At 39.5% G+C, this 22,378-nt stretch overlaps 1 protein-coding gene across 1 annotated transcript in view; it reads right to left on the bottom strand.

Moving 5' to 3' along the window:
* The window catches only part of SPTBN5 (spectrin beta, non-erythrocytic 5), a 94,870-nt gene that overhangs the window by 52,458 nt on the left and 20,034 nt on the right, over positions 1–22,378 (bottom strand). Inside the window, exons 16-33 of the mRNA XM_009820859.2 lie at positions 21,653–21,940; positions 20,516–20,762; positions 19,544–19,683; positions 18,464–18,563; positions 17,578–17,748; positions 17,321–17,485; positions 16,333–16,559; positions 15,570–15,756; positions 14,663–14,863; positions 13,327–13,443; positions 12,546–12,709; positions 10,643–10,775; positions 9,661–9,806; positions 8,864–8,978; positions 8,316–8,426; positions 6,952–7,131; positions 2,729–2,932; positions 1,337–1,486 (exon numbers count right to left, since the gene is read on the bottom strand). Of these exons, the coding sequence (XP_009819161.2) occupies positions 1,337–1,486; positions 2,729–2,932; positions 6,952–7,131; positions 8,316–8,426; positions 8,864–8,978; positions 9,661–9,806; positions 10,643–10,775; positions 12,546–12,709; positions 13,327–13,443; positions 14,663–14,863; positions 15,570–15,756; positions 16,333–16,559; positions 17,321–17,485; positions 17,578–17,748; positions 18,464–18,563; positions 19,544–19,683; positions 20,516–20,762; positions 21,653–21,940 (3,046 nt within the window). The remainder of the gene's footprint in view (positions 1–1,336; positions 1,487–2,728; positions 2,933–6,951; positions 7,132–8,315; positions 8,427–8,863; positions 8,979–9,660; positions 9,807–10,642; positions 10,776–12,545; positions 12,710–13,326; positions 13,444–14,662; positions 14,864–15,569; positions 15,757–16,332; positions 16,560–17,320; positions 17,486–17,577; positions 17,749–18,463; positions 18,564–19,543; positions 19,684–20,515; positions 20,763–21,652; positions 21,941–22,378) is intronic.

Here is a 22,378-nt window from a genome sequence, read left to right as displayed (position 1 = left end):
AAAGTCTCTTGGTTTCATGCTTCAGCATAAACTCAGAATGCAGGCCATACTTGCCAAGGGTGCCAGTTGTAGGGAATTATGAAGATATGCATTTCCTTCAAGGAATGAGTAGCATTCAGGAAGGCTTCAAGCCCATGTGTCCCAAAGGGTTAAGTATCACTGCATGGCACAGCTCAGGGTCAGTCTTCCAAAAGATTTAGTGCTAGTGGCAAAGCATTGGTGGAAAACAGAGCTCAGCACAAACTGAGAGCCATTATATTATGCTGCCAGTGGTCTTGGAGAATTAAGAATTATTTTTCCTTAATAAGAAATGACCCAGAGATATAACCTCCTTCAGCTTTGCTTCAACCCTTCTGTTTCGAATCCTTCAACTCATCCATGTGGTTTGCATGCCAAGTCTCAGCACAGTTACAGCAATCTATCAATCCATGAATTTGCACAGAGTGACTGGAAAAGACTTCTGAATTCTGCACTAAGTTTTGTAATAGCCAATGTCAGGCCTCAAGCTGGAACCTTTTTAAATAGTTCCATGAATCCAGGAAAGTGCAAGAAAGACAAAATATAATTTAATATTGGTGAAAAAAATATATTTCAAGAGCTGCAAAATGATGATAATAAGAACATCCTTCAGTCTCTTTGCATTAACTATATCAGAGCTCTCTTTTCATGACAGGGCTTTTTTGACTAGCTCATCTTTCTCTACTGCAAACAGAAACTAATATTCCTTACAATCAAATTATTTCATTCTTTCTCCACACTGCTATCAACTCCCTTGCAGAACTGAGAAGTCGATTCTTTTTCCTGGATTAACTCACACTGCCAACATTCATTTTCCGCTAGTTGCATTTCCCCAGCACTAACCCTCAGCCTGGGGTGAGGTTTCCAGCAACACCTGCAAAGTAATCTTCCTGTCCTCCTTCCAACCCTCTTTACAATTTCCCTTCTCTCTGAAGCCTACAAAACAATTTGCCAGTGGTTAAGCAGTTGGTATGCTGCAATCCAGTTGTAAAGCTGACTAATACTGGACCCTTGTCTCCCTCTTCTGTTGTGACTCTCATCTGTTAGCTCTTATGTTTATTTGCAATGAATTAGCTTTCAGGTAAGGATCATCTTTTTATTTCTGGTTCCGCACCTAAGCCCCATAAGAAAGGAGGGGTCTTGTGCACAGTCTTCAAGTGATATCACAATGCAAATAATGACAATAAAAGGAGTGTCTTGTCTATACAGAGACCCAAGGATTTTAAGTTGTAGATGAACAGCAGTGCCCCTTTCAGTTTGGAAGAGTTCAAATGCTTGAAGAGTTTAACTGCTTATTTCAAGTTTGTAATTCACGTACCTCCTGTGAATTCAGGAGCATGTCCAGGTGATCCCAATCCTTGTAGAACATTTGTTCTTGGTGTATTTTCTCCAGCCACTCCTTCTTCTGTTTCCATTCATTGTATACATTTTCCTTCTCTTCCAACAGAGCCTGTAGCTTCTGCTGAATCTGAACACAATTTCCAATAAAAAACTCATGTTGGTCTTTATACCCCAGGGACCAGGGTAAGGTGGAAAGAGAAAGGATTAAATGGAGTGGTGGATAAGCCCCTTAAATTGCAACAAAATTATCAAACAGAAAAAAGTAAAAAAAGTTCTAGCACTTATATTTGGGCAGAGAGATAATCAGAGGTGCCTCATTTCAGGAATGGAGGAGCGCTTCTTACAGCATATATAGCAGTCCAAGCCAAGAGCAAAGGTAGGTAACTGTTTCTCAAGTGTACCTTCTAAAATCAAATCCTAATTCTCCATTATCTTTAGTCATAACGGTGAATTATAGCACTTCAAATTGGGATAGGACAGATATTTAAAGAAGTTATAAACACAGCATATTCTCCTAATCAGTGAATACATGCCTCAATGTTAGACTTCATGTAATTTCAGCTTCCAAACTCTGTATATCCACAGGCCTTCTATAAATGATTTTTTCCTACATTTTTCTACAGGCAAAGTACTTTACAGGCAGGAAGATTTCTAGTTTACTATAGTAATACATTGCAATATTCAACAAATGTTCAGGAAATAGCTTGGTCAGATGGGACAGTAATTTACATGAACTCTACAGTTTTCTGAAGATATTCAAGAGACATGGTAATGAATTATCAGGGGAGAAGTAAACTAGTAGGTACTGGAAAAGAAATAATGCTGTGAGAATCTTAGAAGCTATATGTCTTGAGTAAACTGACAATTTGATTTCCATCTTTCATTTCCAGGGAGTTAAATATACTAGCATAATTCATTGCTCCAGAAAATGTTTTAATTAATCTTTAAACTTTCTCATATGTTTGAGTGGTTTCATTCTTTGGTTGACAGGTTTTTGTCCAGCCTGGTCTGGTATGGGTATACCACTGTAATGTGAAGCATAGTATTTGTGTGAAAAGCCAGTTTGGGAAGTGGGTAGAATTATCTCCATTGCTCAGAACATACCAAACTTCTCAAATAAGCCCAGCTTTGCTGCAGCGGACCCTCAGGAAATGCCAACACCCATCTACTGCTGAGGTAGGAAATGGAACAGATGTTTTTGTGCTCAAGCTAGGTAACGCACTGAGGCAAATGTAGATCGTGCATAATGGATATGTGTGAATGTACACACGCATTTGCATGTTTACAGCATGATATAGTGTAGAATGATAGTTACACTGGTGTTGAGTAGCTGCATGTGTGTGACTGAACTCAAATGAGTTTCAATTACCTCTTTTGATCCTATTTCCTCATCTTGCAAGAGTGACTGTCCTAGCTGTACAACATGATTATACTTCTCTTCTCGTGCTTCAATCTCTGCCAGTAGTTGTTGATGCTGGGTAAGTCTCAGGCTGCTAGTAGATATGTCCCGAATAGTCTCCTTGGCTCTCATTTCCCTTATTATTTCTGCTGTCCATGAGAAATAGTCCCACACCTGAAACCCAAGAAAATGTGAAAGTTGAAGTTAGAGCTCAAGCTTGGGTTATCAGACAGGAAAATCATAGGCTGACCGTTCAACTTTAAGTGAGTAATAGGTAATAAAATCACATATAAGAAAGAAAATATTTCATTAGGGCTTAGAGTACTTCTGTGAATTTTAACAAGGGTGGATAACATAACTGCAGGAATTTCTACATACTGTGTTAAATCATACATGTTTTGTAATATCATAATCATAATCAAACTGTGTCATATCACATCAATGACAACATGATATAATTTATTGCCCTTTAGTCCATCATTCCTTAAGTGTTTTCTGGTGTTATTCCTTCACAGAGGATAACATGGTATCACCCTATTTTTCTCTGACTTAGCTTTGGCTAATACAAGTCTATTAAAAACTTAAGTTGTGCACATATTCTAAAATGAGAGTGAGAATTTTCAGGTGAAAAATAAATGAGCTTATGCTAATAGAGGTGGAAAAAAAGCAAATCACAGGTCAGAAAAAATTGCTTAAGCATATCAGGTATGCAGATTCAGCTCCTGGTTTGTGGAACTATATGACTGAGATTGGCATAGAAACACAATTCTGGAAGGAACAAGGATGTAATGTTAGTTTACTTTCAAAATCTGATGAACTGATAAAGGTATTTACAATATCTTAATATGTCTGAAGCATTCAGCTAAGGCAATTATGAGCAAGAAAATTCTTAAATCTCAGAATTATTTTCTGATTGTGACTGAAGAAACTTGTGCGAGTAAAAATAATTTGACATTTTCTGTGTATCTTTCTCTGCACTTAAAACTGCACCTTCACCAGTCCACTTCCTTTAGGCATCTCATTTGAATCTGTAATAGGTGTTGTGCTCTTATGTTTCAGTTGGTAAAAAATAGGACTGCAAGGGACTGTACTGGGGATTATATGGGATGATTAATTAAGTTTTGTTGTAGTTTAATTGTGTTTGGATTAGTTGATTCAATTCTGAGGTGGTAAATGGTCTCTTAGTTTTTAAGTGTATTTTAAAAGACTGTTACATATAGTAAGAAGAAAAATGCTCTTTTACTGCAGAGAACTGAAAATTTTCTCTTGTGAATGGTTGCTGGCTTTTCCGCTAAAGGAAACTATGTAATGGAAATAGCTTTTTGCCTGTTTCATTTTACCCATGGATTTTTATCCCCATCATCAAAATATTGTACAGCTCAATGCTGCTTTGTGAACCATCCAGTCAAGAAAAAATATTTTCAGAAAAGCACCACAAAGTTGAAAATGGCCAATTTGGGGTCCTAAGAGTTTAGGCTTTAAAGCCAAGATACTCTTTTCTTAAAGCCAGTGAACACAGCTACTAAATGACTCTTTAAAAAGACTGTGGTCCTTTTAAAAGGGCCCATGTAGTGCATACATGTTGGCATAATTTTGATTTGCAGAACTAATTCACACACAGCTGGATGTCACTGTAGACACTGACATTGCACTTGGCACTGCAAATGTCTAAGACTCCCTGTGATTTTAAGCTATGAATTAGGAAAAAATCCATGAATCTCAGGATATTTAATGCAATGGAACAAGTCAAGAGCCAACAAGAGGTTATTGGACTGCCACTGCCAGCAACATTTACAGATAGACTAGGCATCAGTCTGCAGGAAACTCCTAAGCAGCGCCTGACTGAGACCATGCAGATACTAGTACAAACTTCAAAACAAGAACCTCAAATAATTCAGAAATACTTTTGAGTCTATGTCTAAATACCTCTTCCTTGACAGAGTTTCTTGGAAGATTTGGAGCCCTCTGCTGTTACTGTGTGCTGTCAGTTAGGGCCAGCTCTGCTATTTCATCAGACTAAAGTCATACTTGATGCAAGGAGATACTGTAGATGATTGTGCAGAATTCTCATTTCATGGAAAGGCTGATTTGTTTTTGTTGCACTTCTTAATCTGTGCGCAATTTCATAATTAAAAAGCCCCATGGACTGCATATGAACAATACTAATGAAAAAAGTACACTGAACAGCTGTGACTAATAACATTAAGTTTGTGGCTCTCTTGGCATGGCTGAAAGAGGAAACAGAGCAAAGTTGCCTCTCTGCGCTCAGCAATTTGGGGAATGTTCTGCAGCAAAGCTGCTCTAACCTACCCTAAAGCTACTGAGATTCTTACAGTCATTAGACATGGCTGTATAACCCTTGTCCCATCTGGGCAGAAAGACGAGCTTATTGAATTTGCGGAACGAGCTTTTCACTTCTTCAGGAATTATTGTCAGGAAAGGAGGTGAAAATTGAGAGGCTCAGGAATACTTCTTGCCAGCAGACTGACATCAAAGAAACAGGAAGATGCCTGAGGCATAATCCCATCTAGGCATGTCACTGAGAATACAGTCACCTGGCTTTGTAATTTTGTTTTATGAAGTTAAGAAAGCACCTTAATGACTGTGTAGCCCTCTCTATTAAGCACTGACAGGTTTATATATTATTAAGGTGTTCTTTGCTCGTAAATTTACTAACGCAGATGAAAGGACAGACTGCCAGAGTAAGAAATGGGCTATAGTTTTGCCATTCAGATCACAGGATGCATCACAGATTTCAGACGAAATTCAAACAAAAGGTATTTTGTATGGTTCCAGCAATAAAAAGAAAGAAGCATCCCCACCAACAGGATATTTTCTATCTGAAGTCAATAACTAAATTTATGACATGTTATGAAACAAATCAATAACTAAGTGAACTCTGAATGACTATGTTTTAATGGATAAATCCATCAAGAACCATCTCCTGATGAAGATTCCCTCAGGCTGAAGACTTCCAGAATCTATGTTAGAAGAATACATACTAGAAGTTTACCTTCTTCTTACCATCATCACTAGATCACTGTCAGAAAGACAGTGGACAAATGAACCTTTCACCTACACCAGTAGAGCCACTCTACTTTTCCCTAAGTCAAATTCTAAGTCATTTTATTTCGCCATCAACAGTTCTGCACAAGATAATGGGTCCTTAACAGTTAAAAAACAAACCAATCAAAACGTCAAAAAACCAAAGTGCCATAAACATCCCTTATCTTTAACTATACAATATATTTTTGGATTAAATATGCCAGGTAATGCTGGTTTGAACACTTTTAAGAGACTTAAATTGCATTAGTGTAATGTGCAGAAGCCTCTCATGCTACCACAAAAGCATCATGTACACTCTATTGTGGCCTTGATCCCAGCTCACAACCTTAAGACAAACATGTGGGAAGGTTTTTTCCAGATGAGCACACCCTGGATACTTTCTGCTTCCCAGCAAACATGGAAAAAGAATGTGAACTACCAGAGGTATCTAACTGACACTGAAGTTACACCTTGAACAGTTCAAGAATGTGAAGAATGTAAAGGTATTCTAGAAATCTACATTAGCAACTTCCTTCGTGATAAAAGCGGGCACCCTTGCTGTTTTAGCACCTGCTAATGCTGTATTTGCAGCAATAATACTCTAATTTGCAGTGGTGTAGGTCAAGTGCCTTCACTGAGACTACTGACATTCGCAAAGTATTCTGTGGTAAATCATAGCTCAGTGGCTGAATTCTTCGTCGAGAAAACTACTGTGCATTGCAGATGATGATATGCTGATGTATACATGTCACTGTGTCAAGTAAGTTAACTGAGGGTTATTGCATGCCCAAGAACAAACTTTTAGCCATTATAAATGGTAGTCTAATATCTATTTTTATCACTGTTACTCAGTGGGAACTGCTGTCTTTGAAAAGACTACTGCTACTCCTGTGATGACCGTTTCTGACAACTATCAATTATCCCATACACAGTTGGATACAAGCTTCACTTGCTACAGAAGGTAAAAGATCCTCATCCTCTAACACCTTTCTAAATAGCTACAAGCACTTAAATACTCGATTAATAAAACAGATAGCACCTGCAGTCTTTTACATCAACCTTTGCAGCTTGGAAATACACCTATGATTCACACACATTGAAGGCAGCTTTCCCTTGTGTGCCAATGGACAGAAGGCAGAAGCACTTACATGTGCCTGAAACTGGTAAAGCTTGTATGCTTGTTCCAGAAGTTTCTTGCGCAGTTCCACTTTAGACTTCAGGGCCTTCCAGTTGGTCACTATTGCCTGCTGCTTTGTTTTCAGATCTTCCACCTGCTTCTTTGAGCAATGGGTCAGCACATGATCTGCAGAGTGGATCAGCTCCTGCAGCTATACACAGGGACAAAAGAAGAGGGTAGGAAGGAGAGAGTCATAGAGATCCGGCTAATACCAGAAAAGTTTTGATAAGGGCTATGTTAACTGTACATGAAACTACAATTCAAGCAACATTTTCTGACCTAACTTTTCTCATGCTAAACAAAAGCTTCCCTAATTTCAGTTCTATGGAATAACAGTGACATCCAGTGTTTGCTAAGGCTCATCACAACAGTATTTATTCTAATAGGCAGGCAAATTTTGTTTCTCCTTTTTACTATACCATTTATTACATGAGTAATGCAAGTAATAGCTAACCATGCCTTGTTTTCCCCAGTGACCATATAGATTAACTGTGACTACATTCTCTTCATGCATATCTCATGCTCTTTTACTTTTAAAAGTAACAAGCAGCTGGTGGGATCAATTCTAGTGTTATCTGCCACAAGGCCAAGATATGAGGCCACTGATAAGTGATGCTGGGATAACTACTTCAGTAATGTCAATATAACACATGCTGTGTTAACTATACCATTACATTTACTAAACAAAGGGATGAAGAGAAAACTCATACTAGTTTTATTGGTCTAGTTGAACCTAAGCAAATCTCCTACATACAAGGAAGCTTTCTAAACAACAGCTGTTCTCACAAGCTGAAACTTTTCACAACTTTGTATAATGAGCCCTATCTATCCTTCTTTCTCATAGTCCAATTCCTACCGCTCTAAACTTGTTGAAAATTCCAGACTGCTGCCCTATCCTTCCTTCTGTAATACTCTATAGTTAATCAATGCATTTTGTCTTCAATGAATATTCAGTTTCTCTGCACATAGAACAGATTCTGGATTTTTCCTTGTAATCACCTGGAACACTTTGAAGAAGGCGGTAAACACATCATAAAGCCTGGCATAATCCTACATTTCAAACAGTGCTCAAAAATATCCCTGTGAATCAGTTCAACAGTCAGTTCTCATTATATGATGTCCCTTATTTGTAAGGTTTTAAATGACCTACTTTATCATTACCATCAAACATTGAACACATTAAAAAAGCAGAAGACTAAGGAAGATCCTTAGAGATTTCCAGACTCTCACAGAAAGCCTGTAATAATTCGGTTCACAATACCAAATTATTACCATGATTGCCTTAGAAACTTGAATTTTGGCTACACATTAAAGACCACAAATGAATTTCACTACCTGTTGCTCATTCCCAGAGAGCTCATGCTCCAGGGCTACATGGTTCCGGAGCTGGGTTTGCACACCTCTCATGTCCTTAGCAATATCATCTGGAATACTTGTGGACTTCTCCTAGAAGGAAGAAATCAGAGAAAGCTTTGTCACTTTCTACTTCCGTGCAAAACACTAGTTTCTTCAGCACATAAAGCTACAATGGTGTACAAAGAACCACAGTGAGGCAGTAAAGAGTTTCTTAGTCAGGCCTGATGACTGCAAACTTACTATATGCATTGGACCGTGAGACAACTTAGTTCAAGCCCTGGTCTTCTAGGCTTATTCCACAGATCAGTAACTCTAGCTGCACCTGGTTTCACCAATGGTTCTCATAAGGTGACCGGTCAGGCGTCTAAGGATTACCCAGGATTTTTTTTTTTTAACACTTTGAGTAATTACACAGGTTTCTCACTGAGATTTTTTTAGAAGTAAGCATGCTGAGAATCATAAGAATACTCCACAAATTAAGCTGAAATGAAGTTCTCATTATATGAGACTTTCCCATTATTTTTTACCTCAATATGGGCCAGAGCATCTGTCAGATCTTGGTAACACTTGTGAATTGCCTCAGCATCTCTCAGCCGCTCACCTCGTAACCTGGTAATTTCCAACAGCTCCTCCCAGGAGTTCCTACAAGGAAGGATGGGGAAAAGAACCATGTAAAACATTCAAAGTAGGAGTAAAGGAGATTAACAGTCTGAAGAAAGACTGAAGACAAGACCTCTTATTTTGTTTTTCATTCCTGCCATTAAACTCTGCTGGAGTGAATCTCTGAGGGGCAGCATGTCTCTCACCCTACTTTGTCCATGTGCTCCTGTCTGCTCCAGGCACTTAAATAGATGGTCCTATATAAGGGCCAATATGCTTTTCAGGTTTTACATGCAGGACTTGGAGGACTGAGTAAGACCCTACCATTCCTTCATGTTTCTCTTTTGTGCCAGTTTGGACTGATGCCAGACATAAGGATTCAAACTTGAAAATCAGAAACAATAAAGAAGCAACTAAACTAGCCTTTCAGTTAGGTGATCCTGTTTCAAAGGGCAAAGGAAGTTCACTCATCCCTTTCTTGGAAAGCACCTCTGATGCAATTTACAAGAAGCCAAATCAGCAAGTACATAAGGTATACATTATAAGAGTCTATTTTTATAGGAGGCATGGCAGCAGCTCTGTATCAGTGAGCAAACCACATATTTTGTAATTAGAGAATTGGGAGGACATGCCCTATCCTTTTCTAATTCCTTCTCACTTCCTCCTCCTCCTTGAGAGTGAATTGGAAGGACAAATCATTATAGAGCTAACAGAAGTCTCCTACCTTAGCTCTTTCTGCTTCTGCCGAATTTCCCGGGACTCAGAATGCCCACAGCTCAGCAAGTTTTCTGCCAGATGCTGGCAAGCCACAAGTCTTTTCCCAGCTGCTTCTAACTGGTGTCGGAACGTGTCATATTTGGCACAAAGTTGCTTTTGAAGGAGAAACAACAATAACAAAGAGGCATTTTGAGTGCTCACTTTTCCCAAACATACCTGCTCAACTATCAAGAGCACAGCCAAAAGACAGGTAATAAGCTGATCATATTTGGAGATGGAGAAACTGCAGAGAATGACTGGATTTTACCTCCAAAGACCATGAGGAGCTACAAACTATTAGCAAAACATGAGGTTTGTGACGCAGATGGGAGGCAGAAACATTATTACTGGGGATAGAAACAAACATTCAATGTAAAATGAATTTCAATTATTAAATGATATGTTTTCACTTCATGAATGCAAATGTTTATTCAGTACTATAACTGAATAATGTAGTCCAATTTTAAGATTTAGGACACAAGATATTTTGAAATAAATTATAAAAATGAGGATTCTGAATGGCTATTGATTTCTAACGGGCTGACATTAGATTAGTTTCTGTGCCATGTGAAGAGGTATACTATAACTATAGATGTCTATACATCAGCATTTGTGATGAAAAAAATCCTTAAAGGACACCACACTGAAATATCTGGTTATTAAAAGTAGAAAGGAGTTGCTCTCTGAAGGCATAGACATTTTAGCATGCAGTTGTTGCACGCAGCTCAGCCCCTGTGGTAACAGGATGTAAGTGTTTGGCAATGCTCCCTGCCTGTCATAATGAGACAATCCTTCCCACCCACTCTTCACCCTTTTCTCTTCCTGTCTCCCAGTTATTTCTACTATTTCTTACTTTGTCTTACAAGTTTTCAAGGGCAACCTTAGAATCTTTTTACAGTCTAACTACATACAGTTTGGTTGAGTTTCGACCTGTTACTCAAAAAACTCACCAAGACATGTTCATAACTATTTCCATAGTCTTCAGAGCTGGCTGTTTGTTTCTGCTGAGTGATCCAGTCTTGCAGATCTTCATATTCTCGTAGAAACTCATGCAAGAGAAGAGTCTCATCCAGCTTCTTCCCTCTGTTGGGGGAAGGAGACAAGACAATACAATTAGACCAAAGGAATATAAGAGGAGGGCAATCAGCAACCTTCTTCCTATTAATCCCCCAAAGCTCTCACCATCAAGACTCATTCTCTTTAATGAAAGAGCTGACTTTATTCCTCAAGATTGGAAATTACCTTTGTAGGATAACAGCTGTCAGCCAGGTCAGACTCACTGGCTGAGTTTCCCAGAAAAGCACTGTGCCTAGCTGAGCTCTCTCTCTGGTTTTGGTTTGTGGGGTTTTTTGTTGTTTTGTTTTTGTTTTTTCCTTCCTATGAGAATACACTTCATATTTTCAAGATCTGTCCTGATCTGTCTTTCTAAAGATAGTTGTAGTACTTAAGAAAATGAGAAGGAAATCTTTCTAACTGAGGATGGTGCACCAGGAAGGCAAGTGCTATGAAAACCATTTTGTACAGTTCTGTTCGTATTGCCTGTTAAGCAAAATTGCTGCAACCTGCTGCATATTTCTGATTGTCTAGAGTATCATATAATATAGCCTGACATGCTACAGGCCTTCCACAGTAAACAAAATACCAATTTTCCATCTGCTAACACTGCCTGGCCATTGTGCGAATATTCCAGGAAAGATGAACCTGGCTTTCCTGTTTGAATCACAAATGCTCATCACAAGAGATGTAGCCTGCTGAGATAGTCCAGCCCGCACAGAATGCAGATCAGAGGTACAAAACAGAGCACCAATGAGGCACCATGAGACCCAGGTTAATATTAAGCATGAATGAACACAAAACATTTCTGTGTTCAACACACACAAACTTTTCGATATTACTACATTGAGTATTTCTTTTTCTGAACTTTTCATTCACAGGATTTTCTATTGATGCTTTTACTTTTTAAACTGTAAACAAGAATAAAAACAAAAGGTAAAATATCAGCATTTTCTCTAGGCTTAATTATTCTAGTATTCAGACTCATTTATTGGTTATTCTACTTGCAGAGCCCCATTCCTTTTCTGAGTGAATTGTGGAGGAAAAACCTAAACTGTTCAGACATTTGTTCCTTCCTGACAAGAAACCAGGAGTGTTTAAAACCCTGTGTACAAGCAAACTGTCCTGTTGTAAACATCTTACTGTAACAATAACAGAAAGGAAATGAAATTAAAAGTGAATGACTCATTCAAGAATAAAACCCTTCCTACACTAGCACAGCCACTCAGCATAAAAAAAAGTGTAACTGTAATTGTCTCCCTTCTGCTATGTAATGAATTAAGTAATTTTCAAGCAACATTAAGGAAACCTTTTAAAAACATTTTTTTTCCTATTGATAACAGATTCCAAATACCACAAAGGCAAGTCAGAATCTGGCATCTGAAGTCACTTTACAGGAGGATGATGAAGGGTAAAGAGGAAATTTGGGGGCTTCAAATCCTTAGTATGTAGGAAAACTGCCTGAATAAAACATAGAATTCTTACTTAGCAATAATGAAAAGCTCATAGGTGTACAGAATTCTAATATAGAAACAAGCAAGTTCCTAAATACCATTGAAAAAAGAGGCATTAAGGAATGTGTGGACGAGGCATTGTGGGACATGGTTTAATGGGCATGGTGGTATTAGTTGATGGTTGGACTTGATGATCTTACAGGTCTTTTCCAACCTTAGTGATTCTGTGATTCTGTGAGATAATGGATATGATCTAAATTCCAGTGAGGTAACTGGAGATATCCTTTATTGACTTCAGCAGGCTTTGAATCAAACCTGGGATCCAAGGGGCAGTTCTAGTTTATACCTTGCTGCTGCTAGTTCCTGCAACTCCTGGAGTCTTGAATGAACTTGTTCCTTTGGTGCATCGACCTCAACATACTGGATGGAGCCCACAAGAGGAAGAGTTTGGGCACTTTCACTCAGTTCCTTCACCAAATTTTGGTAAATGGCAATCTCATGCTCCAGTGCCTGGCAGAGAAAAGAGTGAATTGAGAGCCAGTTGTCCAAGATATCCACTGTTTTGAACTTTTGCACCAGCCTATGGTGTAGTCATTGAGACATTAAAAGAGGGAAAAATCTTTCTGGAAGCATGTGACGTTTCCAAGACTTGATCAATTTTAGATAATTTTCTAGCACATTTTTTGGTAAAAAATTTTTTGGAAAAAAGTGTACATAAATTCAAACAAATTAGGTGAATAAAGACAATTAGAAATTCCTGATGCATTATTAGTCAGAGAAAAGTATTCCTGGAATAATATTCTGTCTATGTCTTTGATTCTAGGAAAAAAAATAAGGCTTCTGCATGCATCTGTTGAGACTGAAAAGCAGATATCAGATCATAGCCAGTTTTGGCCTCAGAAAAATAAGATGAGAATATTCACAATTCTCCTTTCTCCCCAAACTACATTTTTTACAACTATATTAGTAAGCTGCATTGATCTCTTCTATCAGTCGATTTGCATGTACATCAATACAAAACAACTTGTAGATGGCTGGACTCTTAAGTACCAAAGAGACAGAAAATTTTACAGCCACAGACAGACCAGAAGATAAGGCCATTGTACAGAATTTAAGCAGAGAAATACCTTATGTTTCTTGAGGAGTTTCCGTGTTCCATCTTCATCCTTACCATAGTCCGTGCTTGTCACAAGTGGATGTTTTTCTGCTATCCAAGCCTCCAGGTCTGAAGTATTCATTAAAAACTATCAAAGGGAAAGCGAATTAGTTTCTACCTCAACTTTCAAAATGCTCAGGTCATTTTTTTGACCTAAAAAATTCTAAATGGAGTGTGCACTCTAAGGTTTACTGTGATGTTTTATTAAATAACAAATAAAGAATATTTAATCCCAAGAACTACTATTCCACACTGTTCTGTCAAATCATATGAAGATGAAGGAGGCCACAGGTGGGAGATGTCAGTGCAGGATAACTAAGGTCTTCTCCAGGCATCAAAGCTCTGGCAGTAAGTTTCAAGTTGTCTCACGGTTCTTTCTTCACATCACTATCCTTACATGACTCTTTCTTTACCTTATTCGCTAAGGGTAGGGGCTATCTGTATAATATGACTGTGATATTTCTCATTCCCTTCCTGAGAAGTTCAAATTAGCTACAAAAATCAGGCTTCATAAAGCCTATAGTATGGACAGCTGTTTTTATAGATGGAGGAAATAAGAGCCAGATGATCAAATTCCCCAGAGAACATACTTTAGGTGGGCCTGTGAACTCTGTACAAATGCTGTTTATGCTAAAAACCTGCATGTATTATCTGAATAACTGCACTCCTACATGATCCACTGATGATAGAAGATTTGGATTATCGAGATAAAGATTTGCGTGCAATTCTTTTTTTTAAACAGGCTAAACATAAAGGCCTGTATCCTGTTAAAAATAATAGGGCCAAAAGTCCTAACTCTCTCTGAGAGTGAAGGAGTGTTATCAGTTTCTCAGTATCATTTTGTTCAGGCAAAGAATGGATGGCACAAGAGATCAGGTTGGACTCGATGATCTTACAGGTCTTTTCCAACGGTACTGATTCTGTGATTCTGTGATCCTTTCTTTTCTGATTTCCCTGTCATAATTCTCCAGTATGAAGGGCCAGTTCAGGATCCATTGCATTACTTAAGTCAAAGCCTGAGGCTGTATAAAGATATTGAGAAAGGAGCTACTGCTAGGAGAAATGTGTGTTCTACACACAACCATAAGGGATGGGTACAGAGTCCAAGGCAAACCTCTAGAGCAGCAGCTTTAGACTGGGGGCTGCATTCAGCTATGCAACCCAGCCCTCCATTCCCACGAGTCTGGCCTTAAGCAACTGAAGTGAGCACCAGTCCCAGCAAAGCTGTTTTGTTATTCACTTTAAACCTTTGGTCCTCATTTTTGTCTGAAGAAGCTACTGTGCAAGCACTTTGCTGTAATTTGTACCTCCTGGAAGCCAACTGAGTGCTGCAGCTGCTTCATCCTTTCCTCACAGGCCTTCTCCAAGCCCTGCCAGGCAGTCACAAGCTCCTGGCATTTCTCACTTATTTTCTGAGCGGATGGGTGCTGGCCTACAACCATTGTCTTTCCTTTATCCAGGACCCGCTGGACTTGCTGTTTGTGGGCGTTCACTTCTGCCTGCAGTTCCTGGGAATGAGAAAAAAGAAAAAAATATGAATAAAGGAAGGGTATGTGAGGACAAAGAAATTCTATGTCCTCCTAGTCCTAAGCAAAACTGGCAGTGGGTGGCGTTGGGCAGAGTTTAGCCAGAGGACACAAAGACTCTCTGTTTCTACAACAGCTGCAGCCTCAGCCACTGGTCCCAGTCTCGCTTGTATAATGCTCTGCACTTGGTGCTGCCATTGAGGGAGGAGATAAGAGTCTGTAAGGTGGCTCTTACATGCTCTCCCAGGGAATCTAGCATTCACATGCCTCAAGACTGCACGTATAATGAAGTCAAAATATTCAACCCAGATCAACCCACAAAGCAAAAACCTCGTTCTTTTTATTTAGTGTGAGGTATGCTAGCTTTTTATCCACTTTTAATGGGAAGAGCTACAAAATTTCTCAGAATAATACTACTGCAAAATATGGCAAATTTTGCAGTTCCCACAGGAATTTCATGTTTGCTCTGACAGTCATCACCACATTGCTGACTTGTCTCAATCCACTGGAACCATTTTAGCTGGGCTAGTGCTGGAATCAGTGAATGTACTCATCAAAAGTGTAGCAATACATTTTGCTTGCAACAGCCTTCCTGAAGGTAAAGGAGAACTGTGCAGGTGCTGGTTTGAAGGCTGAGGTGAAATGCAGTGTGCCAACATGCTATAATACACTTGATTAAATGAGTTACCTTGTGTTTTTGCAACAGGCTTTGAGCCACATCCAAGGACTTCCCACAGTTGGTAGAAAGGGCAATAGGCAATCGCTCATTAATCCAGTTCAGTTCCATGTCATGATAATGGTAGAACTCATACAGATCCACTGCAGCTTCCAGCAACTTACGCCTCTCATCAAGAGGTGCTTGCAAAGACTCAAACCTAGGGGTCATCCATTAAATATATGTTAAAACAAAGCTTTATCCCAATTCTGCCAAGGGAATTAGGCTATGATACCACTGTGAAGATTAGAAAACACTGAACACTTCTTTGCAATTCAATTTCAATGGTTAGTGCTGGCTGCACATACAAGAATCCCTTCTCCAGAAGGCTACTTTTGGCAAGTAGACTTATATGATAACACTAAACGTAAACAGAGGAAAAGTGATTTACACTTTTGAAGTCCTAGGCTTGTCCTGTGATGTTTTAAGGAACTAGTTAGTCACTGTTGAATGCTGGATCACTGCATCTCTTAGAAAGCAGTGGATGACCTATGGATAAGCAAAGGACTACAGGAGGAGTGCAGCAGGCAAGGAGCAAGGTCGAGTAATAAGAGCTGAGTGGGCCAACAGGCAGCTGTGTAGGTGCAGAACAAAGCACATTTGTTGTACAACTGAGAAGAGAAATCGTTCCTGAATATGGGTTAAACCTAATCAACTGAAAGACATTTTCTAGAAGGCAGAACAAAAAATGCTGTTTTTCATAAGGGGTGGAGACAAAAAGAGAGTGAGACCTCACCTTTTCAGATATTTCTGTGTTTCATCCAGAATCCTCTGGGAGTCAAAGTGATTGGTGGCCATTTTCCTTGCATGAGATACAATAGAGTTCATTTTCTCTGCCAGCTCACGTGTCTCATTTTCCAGCTGTCTGTGCTGCTTGAGTAGATCACGGCTGGAGCGCAAATCATGGCCTGTCTCAGATTCCTGAAGAACTTTCTCAATTTTCTCTATCTTCTTTTTGGCATCCTGCCAGGAAAAGATTACGGCACACTTGTACTGAACTTTGAATATAATTTTCTTTCACTCAGCCCCTCCCATGACAGCTTCCTAGACACAATTTTTAAATCCGTATGTCCTTTCTTGGTAACATGATGACCAGGTGTCTCTAAGAGGCATGTCCTGGGAATATTTTGTTTTGTACACTATTTTGGAGTCCTCTTCTCTCTGAGACACTAAAGCACATTATTAGAAACAGTCTCTTTGAACTATCTTCAGTGACATAATACAAAACAATCAACCAACCTTCAAAGGCTTCAGATTGTAGCTATAACACCACAGCAGTTCCATAACATACTGGTATCGAAACAGCTTCATAGCACATTGTTCCTCTTATACAATTTGCCTGGATAACAATGTACCTAATACAGTGCCATGCCTCCAACCCCCAAACGGACTCCAAGCAAGCAGTTATGTTTGCACAGCATTGACCCATGCAGAGAATTTTGATTGTTTTCCCAGTATGGGATGGTCACACAGATGCAGTGCTGAGCCTGAGTTCAACAGCTTTTTGTCTTGGTGCTGTGCTGGCACCATCATCTTGCTCATACCTTTGGAGTGAGCTTGGTCAGCGTTATATTGGGTTTTATCTCCCGAGACAGTAGACAAAAGGGACACCTTAAAATACGCTTTTATGTGGATGATGTTCTGTTCTTTTTTGTGAGGACCACACAACAGAGGAACCAGGCTCCTAGGCCATTCCTCCCCGCTGTTCCCCATCACCTCCTGACCTGGAGCAGTTCCATGAGCTGTTCTTGCTGCCCAGCTTGTCTCAGCTTGTCACCTCGCTCTATCATCTTGCCATACAATTCCTTCCACTTCCTTTGAAGCTCTGACATCTTCTCCTGGATAGAAACTGCAGCATAATGGTTGTCTCGAATCAGTTGATTTCCTTTCTGGAGAAACATAGCACATCATTTTTTTGAGCAGATCAGCATCTATGAAGTTTGGGACAAGATGGAAGACTTAGCTCCAAAACTGCTTTCACCTTTATCAGTGTTGCAAAGTGCTCCTCATTAGCCATCATCTCCTTCTCAGCAGCCTCATGCCACTTCAGTTTGCGTAGAACATTTGTTGGATCACGATAGGATTCATCTGATGCAATCTTGTACTTCTCTTCCATCCATATCAAAAGCTCAGCAGCATCACGATTAAACTCCTTACAGAAACACACAGGATTAAATTGATTTAACTTCTGATTCTGTGTGGGCTTGCAGTGCATCCTTGCTGTTAGGATCAAACCCTGATTTTTTTTTTTTCCTAACAGTTAGGAAATGTGATATATTTTCATATAAAAGTTGTTCTACATAATCAACACTCTTAACTGAAAAGGTATGATGTTGAACCATTGGTGAGTTTTTAAGCCCTCAGAGTAATATCTCATGGTCCCTTTTTTACCACATTTACTAATCTGTTGCCTTTAATTGTCAGTGAAGGTTTGCATTTTTGATAGACTATTTTTTATTTTAACCATAAGTGGTCCAATCCTCCAGTATAACTTTGGACCTCAGCACTGGAAGCTAAATTTGCTGCCAAAAGTACAGCTACTGTAAGTAACTGTGCCAAATTATTAAGGCCCAGAACAATAATAAGTAATGAGCAGAATAAACTTATCCAGTAGACAAAATATTCTGTTGACATTTTTCATTCAATATCTCCATTTTTGTTTTGGTATTTTGCTCTGGTTATGGCTTTGTAAGATTTATCACCAACACATCAGCTGCTGCCTGGAAAGTGAAATTCTCTGTCTCATAGCCAAAGAGAAGTGAGCTGCAGTAGGAATGCTCAGCAGTTTGAGATTTGTCGCATATTAAGACAAAGGGTAAAACTACTTCACACGTGCCTGACCAAATCTGCAGTATCAGTCCTTTTACCTGCAGCTGTAGGGAATCCAACAGCCTCTGTTTTCTCTCGGCATTGCTTTGTATCAGCCGCCCCCACCTTCGCCGGAGAGTGACCATTCTCTCTTCAATACTACCAAGAAAAACAGGAAGTCCAATGCAGTGCTAGTCATTTTGGTTCCCCTTGGTTGCACTGTAGTCATGACTATGATACAAATGGAATCTAGTTCAACACCTCTGTTGGCAGGACGAAGGGATGTACGGCTCTGTCCCATGACCATGCTGGGCTCATCTGGAAAGCAGCTATTGCTTGCCAGCTGCTCTGGATTTTCCTTTTGTATGGCTGTGTAACATTAGTGAATTGCAGTCATACATGTTTCACTAAATCACCCAGACCTTTCTCTTTCCCAAATATTCCACTTTAGCTAGTAATTTGCTCTGTGATGTAAATGCAATGAGGGTCTGGAATGGTCTTCTAATGGTACTAGTGCTGGCAAGAAATCAGGTTTTAAGAGCAGTTTTATATAATTGTAGAGGGAATTTTCAAGACGTTATCACTTGTGATCTCAAGAACATGGTCTTTTTGACCCAAGAGTTCCATTCTGACCCTGATTCTTGTTTATGCAGAGGTCCCCTTACTAGATCGTAGTGGCTCTAGCACAGTAAAGGAATTACAGATGACAGTTCAGCTTTGACAAAAACATGAAGGAGCTGCCCTGATGAGTTATTTCCTTGTGAAGTCTTCTGTAAATTTTTAACAGCAAATATTAATTCTAGTATGTGATGCCGATAAATGAAGGAAAGTTGATTTTATGTAGGCATTTAATGAGTTTACATTAAAGAAGTTTTAATACTATATATAATTTATGATACAAGGCGAATTTTTCTAGCATTCTGTCAATGCCACTTTTAACCTAAAGCATTTTGCTTATTTGTCCTGAAAGCACAGGAAGTCTACATTTTTTTGAAAAAATCCCTTTTTCCCCCCTTTATCCAGCAGATCACAGCTTGGAGGTCAACTAAATGCTGGCTCAGAGAAAGTTTTTCATCTCACCTTAATCACACTGGATTGTTTATTAAGGCTAAATAAAAAAGGAAGGAGTTTGGACTCACACGTGAGATGCAAAGTGCCTGCTCTCTATTAGGTTCACCCCATTTTCATTAAGTGCTTCAACTCGTCTCTTCAGCGCCATCAGCAGTTGTTCAAATTCCTGATGTTGCTTCAGCAGGCTTCGAACAGCATCTACGTGGTCCTGTGTTTAAAAAAGAAAATTTGATCCATTATTTTCTTGGTCATATGTTGTTTCTGTAGCAATGAAAGAAATTTTGCACCTTATTTTCCCCCTTCTTTTTCAAGCACGAGATATAGTGTACATTTTGCATGTGCCTAAGGATGTTCAGGGCTACAAACAAGCAGCATGTATTTATGTTTATATCATATCTCGTTCTTCTGTTTTATGTTTCCATTATGGTTCCATTTTCACCTTTTAAGAAAATCTGCATTCTGAATTTATGCCAGCACTCTGGCACATCTAGGTATGTGCAATATGAAAGGCCATAACTAAGTAAAACTTTATTCCACTTAGTTGACCCAAAGTATCGAAGTCTCAGTTTCAGCTGAAAACACAAAAGATGGTGAGATACCACTGATCTTGTGAATATTGCCTGCATTTTTTTTTCCCTTCATTTGCTTTAATGTTCTTAAAATATTCAATGAAAAGAAAAAGCTTTTTTTTTTGAAGTCAGGTTTTTACTTCACCAAAAAAATATTATGTTCAAGCTGAAACTTTTTTTTAAATGGTTAGCCAACAAACTGAGTCAATTGTATATCAACCATCTGACATGTACAAACACAGCAACAAACCACAACTGTTTTTAATTTTTTTTTTTGAGAGACAATGAACTTTGTTCTCATTAAGATAAGTAAGAACATTAGAACAGTAATAAGAACCTGAAAGTCTAGTTTCCAAGTATTAAAATGCCATGACCATAAGAATGAGGAAATTGATCTAATTAAGAAAATTGTTGCTACTCCCTGGATGGGGAGACAAAGTAGGAGAAAACAAAATCAGTTGCTGTACATACCCCAAGGTCATCCCCCCGGAGAAAGGCCTCATGGCCAGAGAGGGCTGCATTGATACGGTCTCCCTCCCTATTGAACTTTTGCAATTCCAGGCCATCCTGCAGCTTTTTCCGTCGCTGTTCCCACATTTTCTCCAGCTCTTTGTTCTCCTTGGCAAGCCTCTCCATGGACTGGTGGACATCTACGGTCCTGCCATTACTGGGTTGTTCATGGATTACTTTGCGCCCTAGCTCTTCCAGCTGCACAAATCTTCCAAGAATCAAAAAGAAAAGTGAGACGTCACTGCATGAGGGAATATGAATTCTGTTTCATGACAGCTCTTTGCTCTCTTGGCAATGCCTAGACATTAAACTTCCCACCCTCCCTTTCACTCTTTTCCTGCTAGTCATGGCTGTGCACTACAAAGTGCAGCTGGTTGTTTGCTCAGGGATACATGCTGGAGGCAGTAGGTGAGATTTCCCCATTTGGATTGAAAGCCCATATAAGCAGGCTTTCCCATTAAAAGGGGAGTTTCAGGCTGGATATTAGGAAAAATTTCTTCACTGAGAGAGTGGTGAAACACTGGAACAGGCTGCCCAGAGAGGTGGTGGAGTCACCATCACTGGAGGTGTTCAAGGAACGTGTGGACGTGGCATTGTGGCACATGGTTTAATGGGCATGGTAGTGTTGGTTGATGGTTGGACTTCATGATCTTACAGGTCTTTTCCAACTGTAGTGATTCTGTGTGTGATTCTGTGTGTAAACGGGATAGGAGGGCCAACTCTGGAACTTCATAACAGTGCAGAAACAGAACTGAAGACAATGGCAACTGGAAGCATAAGGCCTGAGAAGGGAAGGACTGAGGAAACTGAAATAAAGTGCAGATGGCACCGTCCAAGAGTCAGGAGAGCTTGTGGAATACAACTCCAAACATACAGCTCCTCCTTACCCCTCCATCAGCCATCAGGATAAGTATGCAAAAGCTAACTGGATTTTATGTTCTGCCGTCTCCTTTTGACACAAAGTTTCAAGAACATTTGAACAAACTCTCGACATCGCTTTCATACACAGTTTATGTACATGATAGACATGTTTCATCTTCACAGTACTGTTGTCATATCACCCCACTCTGCCCACCCTGACAGAATCAGAGTCTCTACCTTTCTTTCTGAGACCTAATTTCTTTCAGCAGGTCCTGATGTTCCTTCAGCAATTGCTCTGCAGAAGCCACGTCCACACCCATTTCTTCACTGCTCATTTTCTCCCGAATGCCTTCTGCCCACAGCAGGAGCCTGCGGCTGTCTTGCAGGAAGGACTGTTGATTTTGGGCCCGCTGCAGAATGTCACGCTTCTTTTGGGTCTCCAGCTTGAGCTTTGCCAGAAGCCTTTCCATGTTCTCCACCTGTTCAGTGATGGCCTGGCTTTCTGCAGGGTTGGTGTCTTTAATCCTACAAGAGGAAATAAAATACATTCAATTGGATGAACACTTCAGGCTTTTAGAGCTTGAACCAATACTCTTTAAAAGGAATGGATTTGGATATTTACACTTTCATTGAAAAGAAAGTCAGCTAAGGCAACAAATGCTCCACACTAGCAAGAGATATTGGTGTGAATATGATGTACTGCAGAAAGCGCATCCCTGTGAAAGACTCTGATAACACTGTTGTGGTTCAATGATTCATTCCCATTGTGAATGTACAGAAAACTTAAAGAAGTAAAAAACTTTAAATTCATATTTCAAATTCAAACTCCTGTGCACAATTCTCTGCTATCTTTCTTCCTTCATCCTTGCTTCCCCTGATTACCCTCTTTCAGGACCTAAATGATACTTAGTGCAAAATGTGGAAGTAACTCCCATTAGTATAGATAATTTGTTAGAGCCACAA

This window comes from Gavia stellata, chromosome 7 (assembly GCF_030936135.1).
Source record: "Gavia stellata isolate bGavSte3 chromosome 7, bGavSte3.hap2, whole genome shotgun sequence".
NCBI lineage: Eukaryota > Metazoa > Chordata > Aves > Gaviiformes > Gaviidae > Gavia > Gavia stellata.
The sequence above is the reverse complement of the archived record's forward strand: the minus strand, read 5'-3'. Positions and strand labels throughout refer to the sequence as shown.